General features: G+C 46.5%; 1 protein-coding gene across 2 annotated transcripts; it reads right to left on the bottom strand.

The window, feature by feature from the left end:
* Window positions 1-5633: 5633 nt before the first annotated feature.
* sid1 (secreted immunoglobulin domain 1) lies at window positions 5634-7532 on the bottom strand. Of its 2 annotated transcripts, none has more exons than XM_070832634.1 (2): window positions 7444-7532; window positions 5634-6184 (listed from the first exon to the last, which is right to left on the bottom strand). In XM_070832634.1, the coding sequence occupies exons 1-2, from the start codon at window positions 7505-7507 to the stop codon at window positions 5724-5726; spliced, it is 525 nt and encodes a 174-aa protein (XP_070688735.1). In that variant the 5' UTR covers window positions 7508-7532; the 3' UTR covers window positions 5634-5723. The 2 variants fall into 2 exon arrangements, with proteins under 2 accessions (XP_070688735.1, XP_070688736.1); XM_070832635.1 differs by having other exon boundaries at window positions 5634-6187; window positions 7444-7497.
* Between the last annotated feature and the right edge of the window lie 449 nt (window positions 7533-7981).

Here is a 7981-nt window from a genome sequence, read left to right as displayed (position 1 = left end):
CTTCTTTACGGCTCCACTCGACCACGACGCGTTCGCTGTTCAGACCCCAAAAATACCAAATCTGCCCTTTGACCTTTGTTGACAATTTAACCCTTTCATCTGATCTGAGACCACACGTTCTACCTCTCTTTGTACAGGGGCTTCCAAATCCGTAAAAAAACGAGCCCGGCAGGCAGAGCTGGAAAACACACAAAGCTACGGTGGCCTGGAGGGTCCAAACAGGACTGCAGTCTGAGAATCCACAGAAATACGTGAAATGACCACGACCTCTGAACGCCACATTACATGGTGGAGACACTTAAATGTGCTATAGATTACCAATATGTGTGATCTGAACATCTTCATCGTCATGGTAACAGTGACGAAGGTTAGGTTAGGTTCAGGACAGGACGGCAGTCAATTCAGTTCAGCATTTATACATATTTATTAACACGTTAACAACATTTTAAAACATTTACAACCCCCGAAATACTGAAGACGGTAAAGAGCACGATCTGAACCATTCAGCTGTTTACACTTATACTTTCAAAATAAAGCTAACTAAATACAGTCATACTTTCAAAATAAAGCTAGCTGAGAAACATTTCAGGTGAGCGCCACAGTTTCCGTTAGTTTAGGAAAAGTTTGATCTAAGTTATGTGTCGTACTAACTATCAGCTGGTCTGCGTTTTCTCAGGCTGCTTTGCTTTTTGTTCTGTCTCAGCCACCGTACAAACACCTGGATCGTGAAGAGGAACACTTTGTCCGTTAAGAGCTTCTGTCTTTAAAGAGGAACCAAACCTTCCAAAACCTTCTGGAGCCCTCAAACTCCCCCAAAGCTGTTTTCTTTTTTAATGTTGAAAAGCATCACCTGTGTGGTCCGGACAGGTGTCAGGCCTCGTTTAGTCCTGCAGGTCCCTGACTCATTACCAGGATTAATGCTGATGAATAACTTTTCTAACTGATCGTGGACGTCAGCTAACGGCTACAAGCTAACGGCTACAAGCTAACGGCTACAAGCTAACGGCTACAAGCTAACACCAGATTAAACACCGATGTGAAACATTCACGTTCGTCCACCATGTTTCTGCGTTCATGTGACCTTTCCCACTAGAAAACGTATTTTTCCAATTATTTCGACCCCACCTGAATGTACCATAGATGAACAGGTCGTTTGGTTCCTCTGTAAAGACTGTGAGTTGTGCGTGTGTCGGGCTGATCTGAGGCCTGTCGCGGCGCCCACCTGTCCACAGGTGTTCACACCTTCTTGCCAAATGGAGCAGACTGGATGGAGCTGTCGTGGTGAGCATGTTCTCTTCTATACTCTTCTGTACAAACATGAATCTGTTGCTTCTCTTTATCTCTGGGGGGCGTTTGGTGTTTGTTTTGTGTTTGCTGAGTGAAGTTGTACCTTTTTTTATTTCTGAAGGACGACATATAAACTGAAAGCTGTCACACGTGTATCTTTGCATGTATTATTTACTTTCTGTTGATCATATCAGATTAAAGATTTGAATCCTGCAGGACTCAGCAGCTGATCTGGAGTCAGTCTGAATGGAATTCATATTTTGTGTCACAAGTGAAGAATAATTTAAAGTCTTTATTCTGGGTCACTCCCCTGTTTCTACCCATGATCCTCTCTGTCCACATCCTGGTGTCTGAGTAAATGGTAGGTAGTAAAAGTGTTGGAACTGGTCCAGTAGATCACCTCAGTGTGTGACAGCATCATGGAAAGGATCCCTACAGAGAGAGACCTGGAAGATCCTTTTGGTTTAACCACAAACAGCACACACACCAGACTACATTCACTAAAACAGGGATTTTAGAGAACAGGACTCAGGAGCTGCTGCTCTGCTGCTGCCTCCATCAGTCAGTGTTTCTACCGTGCGGTATCGGTACCTCACCGTGCGGTATCGGTCCTTTACCGTGCGGTATCGGTACTTTACCGTGCGGTATCGGTACTTTACCGTGCGGTATCGGTACTTTACCGTGCGGTATCGGTCCTTTACTGTGCGGTATCAGTACTGTTACTCCTGTGGGACACTTTTCATGTTGTCATTTCAAATTTTAGTTTTGTAAAATAACGTCTACCGGCTGATTTACATGTGAAACAACATAACTGACAGTAAAGGAAGTGATGTCACTCATCAGCTGATCGCCGCCGTGCGTCCGCTCTGGGAATTGAACCTGTGACTCAGTCAGACCCCGAACAGACCTTCTGCCTGTAAACTCGTCCATCCTGGACGGTCCCACACCAGAATGTGGACCTGGACCTCCAGTCTGCCGCTGACACCTCCCACACTGAGGTGGCGCTGTAGGCCCCGCCCTCCTCTGACCTCACCCACGACACCTTGGCGTCCGATGATGTCACCACCTTATCATCGATCCACCACCGGACGTCCCGCGGGGGGGGGTGCGGGCCGGTGAGAAGGCAGACCAGCAGGTGAGGAGATCCTGGATCTCTGGACGACAAGATGAGAACAGACGGAGCTGCAGACAGACGTGGACAAAATAATACGAACGCGGTTAAACTTTATTCACACGAACCTCCAGTTACAAAGACAGAAGGAGCCCCAAGAGACAGGAAGCTTTACCTGTCGCCTCCTTCTGAGGATGATGAGGATCATCTTCATCACATCCGGTAACAACCATCAGCTGAGTCCCACCGCTGAACACCAGGGGGCCGGAGACGGGCGGCAGAGACCAAACACACCAGCAGCTACAGCGGGACACACACACACACCGTAACACACACCATAACACACACCGTAACACACACCGTCACTGCTAAAGGAGCAGTTCACCTGTTTCTGGGGAGGCTCACCGCAGGAGGAAGACGAGGGTCAGCGCCACGTCCATCCCGAAGGCCTCAGTATCCACCTGAACCTGAAAGGTCCCTCACAAAGTGTCAGCGGTCAGGCTCACTGTGGACTGACGTCTTCTCAGAATGACTTTAAGATACTACAAGACAAGAACACAGAATAAGATAGAATCAAATACATCATGTTGTTTTTGAGAAAATAAAAGTGCCGTTCATTGTTTTTATGTGAATCTAAGCTCCCACTGATTAACTTAACTTAAAGTCCTTAAAAGTCCCATTTAATATATTTTTTACTGTCAAGTTCTTAGATGTATTTTTTAAGTTTTAATGTCTTTTAAATATATGTTTCCTTGAGTAAAAGTCCTTATATATATTATTTAAATTGTTAACCTTGAATTATATGAATGTTGTCTAAAAGTATTCATTTGAAATATATCTTTGCTCTGGATAAACATATTTCCAAATACAGGCCTTTACCTTGAACAGCGCTCCCTGTAGCTGCGGCCGAGTCGCTCTGGATGTGTGTGTTAAAGTGCGTTAACGTGTGGAGGCTTTGTGGGAAACAGACAGAGGAGGAACCAGCGGCGCTCTGGGATCAGTCGGTTGGTGGAGGTGAGAAAAACAGGAAACTTTGTCTTCGATCTTCGTTCCAACCGTCCAACCGTCACGACGCTCCGACAAACAGCAGACGTGTTTGTGTGTCTCCTGTTTAACAGCAGCATCCATCCTGTCCTTCATGTGACCCCCCAGGTCCATCTGGTGACCCTCTGGGGGGGGCACAACTACTACCTTCACCCTCAGCACACAAATACTTCTGTACTTCTACTGACCATGTGAAGGAGTACTTGTACACGGTGGTATTAGTACTTTATCTTTAGTACTTTGGTACTTTATCTTTAGTACTTTAGTACTTTATCTTTAGTACTTTGGTACTTTATCTTTAGTACTTTAGTACTTTATCTCTGGGGCAGAAACACTCCACACATGCAGTAGAACATATTAGAGAGTCTGTTTTACTGGGAAATATTCCACATATAATATTAGTTATGGTTTATATTCTGTATTATATTGTCATTCACACACACACACACACACACACACACACACACACACACACACACACACACACACACACACACACACACACACACATATATATATATATATATATATATATATATATATATATATATATATATATATATATAAATATTTTAATAGGACCTGTAGAGAGGCTGGGGAGAAAATGGATTGTTCAGCTGTTTATTTTACTTGGAGAATGAACAGTAGTTTCTAAACCTCTTACTTTAGACCTGTTAATGACATGTTGCTGATGATACTTTAATACTTTAATACTACTACTAGACAGTTTTCCCTCCAGGGCTCAAATGATGCAGATGTTCTTTCATCACGTTTATATGGAAGTGACTGACAGGGGGAAACAGCGCCCCCTGGACTCTCTCCGCTTTAATGTCTGTCCGTCTGGGCGGTGAAACAGGGTATTGCAGTCTTAATGTCGGACCAGTCTACTGGAGGAGGCAGAAGAAGCTGCTTATAAAAGTGTTTTCTGACACTGAACAGCTGAAGAGCGGACAGAGGAGTGAACAGGAGTGAAGAGGAGTGAACAGGAGTGAAGAGGAGTGAAGAGGAGTGAACAGGAGTGAACTAGCTTTCATTAGCATCCTGTTAGCAGGCGGCGGGAAGACGAACAGGATCTCTGTCAACAAACAAAATGGCGCCGCAGCAACAGGTGCAGCAGACTGACTGAGGAAATGGAGGTGAAGCAGTTTAACGGAGAGAAGGACGAAGTTTAACAGCTGTGAGTCAAATAAACAGCCTGTCTGTCTGTCTGTTAGCTGTCTGTCTGTCTGTCTGTACACCTGAGAAAACAGCCTGATAGTAGTAAAATGGACCCTCTTCAAAGCCACCAGACTCCATTGACAAAAACATTAATTTAACCTCGCATCACACAGGAGTTGCTGGTCTGCTGCTGTGAGCTTTGTCGTTTTTAAAGGGTTAGTTTGCATCCGAACTAAGCCTTTATATCATCAAAGTCTCACTAACTAACTAACTAACTAACTAACTGAGCGAGGCAGTTGTAGACCAGCAGCTCCTGTGTTCTTACAGGTGAAGTCACTGTTTTTGTCAATGGAGTCTGGTGCCTTGGAAGACAAAACACGATATGACGTTTTCTTCTCGCTGTTAAAGGTGATTTTTTTTCTCTGGCCTGTTTAAACTGTAAAAACCTGATCAGGTCGTCAACATTAAACATGCTTCTTAACTTCAGTTTCATCAGGTCACATTTCTACTGGATCAGACACTTCAGATCACATTTCTACTGGATCACATACACCAGATCACATTTCTACTGGATCACACACATCAGGTCACATTTCTACTGGATCACACACATCAGGTCACATTTCTACTGGATCAGACACATCAGATCACATTTCTACTGGATCACACACACACACACACACACACACACACACATCAGATCACATTTCTACTGGGTCACACACATCAGATCACATTTCTACTGGATCACACACATCAGGTCACATTTCTACTGGATCAGACACATCAGATCACATTTCTACTGGGTCACACACACATCAGATCACATTTCTACTGGATCACACACTTCAGATCACGTTTATACTGGATCATACACTTCAGATCACATTTCTACTGGATCACATACACCAGATCACATTTCTACTGGATCACACACATCAGATCACATTTCTACTGGGTCACACACACACACACACACACACACACACACACACACACACACACACACACACACACACACACACACATCAGATCACATTTCTACTGGCTCAGACACATTTTATTGGTTAAATTCATCACAAAATAACAGATCAGGACCAGAGACCAGCTCCATCAGGACCCATCAGGACCAGAGACCAGCTCCAGGGTTCCCTTCACGTCGCGGTGACTTCCTGTGCCGTGGGTTTTGCCCTCTGCTGCCCCTCCTGTGTGATCCAGCACTGTGAAACCTGTGAGCGGGTCTGCGGGGGGGCGGTCCGTCCTTCCGGCCCCCTCCCTGAGAGATGCCGCAGTAGTAGACGGCAGCGTCGCTCCGCTGGGAGCCGCGCAGCAGCAGCGAGCCGTCGGCCGCAGCGGAGACTTTAAGGGGGCGCACGCCGGCGCCGTAGCGGGCGTGCGAGGGGTCGGCGGTCCTGAAGGAGAGCAGCAGCTGAGGCCTCCGTCCTGCCGTCTGTCTGTACCAGCTGAGCACGGAGGGGGCGACGGGGGGGGCGGCCAGCAGGGGGCACTGCAGCGTGACGTCCTCCCCGACTCTCACCTGAACTGTGGGGTACGGTGGGGCGGCGGCACCCTGCTCCCCCAAACCTGCTGAACAGGTGTGAAGGTGTGAAGACAGAACTGTTTATTTCTGTCACACACACACACACACACACACACACACACACACAGAGACACACACACACACACACACACACACACACACACGCTCAGACACACACACACACACACACACACACACGCTCAGACACACACACACACACACACACACACACACACACACACACACACACGCTCAGACACACACACACACACACACACACACACACGCTCAGACACACACACACACACACACACACACACACACACACACACGCTCAGACACACACACACACACACACACACACACACACACACACACACACACACGCTCAGAGACACACACACACACACACACACACACACACACACGCTCAGACACACACACGCTCAGAGACACACACACACACACACACACACACACACACACGCTCAGACACACACACACACACGCTCAGACACACACACACACACGCTCAGAGACACACGCTCAGACACACACACACACACACACACACACACACACACACACGCTCAGAGACACACACACACACACACACACGCTCAGACACACACACACACACACACACACACGCTCAGACACACACACACACACACACACGCTCAGAGACACACACACACACACACACACACACACACACGCTCAGAGACACACACACACACACACACACACACACACACGCTCAGACACACACACACACACGCTCAGACACACACACACACACACGCTCAGAGACACACGCTCAGACACACACACACACACACACACACACACACACACACACGCTCAGAGACACACACACACACACACACACGCTCAGACACACACACACACACACACACACACGCTCAGACACACACACACACACACACGCTCAGAGACACACACACACACACACACACACACACACACGCTCAGACACACACACACACACACACACACGCTCAGAGACACACACACACACACACACACACACACACACACACACACACACACACACACACAGACAGTGATGGTTAAAATAAAGATCAATAAAAGTGGATTATAATTAATCGAACACATTTAACATCATAATATTATTAATAATAATAATTATGGATTAGAGTTCAGTAAAACAAATGAGCAGGATGGGTCACTAGTTAGACTAGTTAGACTAGTTAGACTAGTTAGTTCCAGTAGCATCAGCACATCAACATTCAGACTGAAGGAAATAAACCAGACTGACCGCTGAGGGACACCATCATCACCATCATCACCATCATCATCACCATCATCATCACCATCATCATCACCACTGTCTGTGGTCCTGACGGCTCAGCGTCTCAGCCTCACTGACTACAGGCTGTGCCCCCCCCCCATCATGGAGTCATGTGACCTCAGGCTCAACCAACCACAAACAGCTTCAGTTCAGTTATTGTGACGTCTCGTTTAACGGACGTCTCTCTGTTGTTGTGACTGTTCAGTCTGCAGGGAAACAGTCAGTCAGTCATTCAGTTAGACTGTCAGTTAGACAGTTAGACAGTCAGTTAGACAGTCAGTTAGACAGTTAGACAGTCAGTTAGACAGTCAGTTAGACAGTTAGACAGTTAGACAGTTAGACAGTTAGACAGTCAGTCATTCAGTTAGACAGTCAGTTAGACAGTTAGACAGTTAGACAGTCAGTCATTCAGTTAGACAGTCAGTTAGACAGTTAGACAGTTAGACAGTCAGTTAGACAGTCAGTTAGACAGTTAGACAGTTAGACAGTCAGTTAGACAGTCAGT

The sequence above is a fragment of the Pempheris klunzingeri genome, chromosome 6 (genome assembly GCF_042242105.1).
Source record: "Pempheris klunzingeri isolate RE-2024b chromosome 6, fPemKlu1.hap1, whole genome shotgun sequence".
Lineage (NCBI taxonomy): Eukaryota > Metazoa > Chordata > Actinopteri > Acropomatiformes > Pempheridae > Pempheris > Pempheris klunzingeri.
The sequence above is the reverse complement of the archived record's forward strand: the minus strand, read 5'-3'. Positions and strand labels throughout refer to the sequence as shown.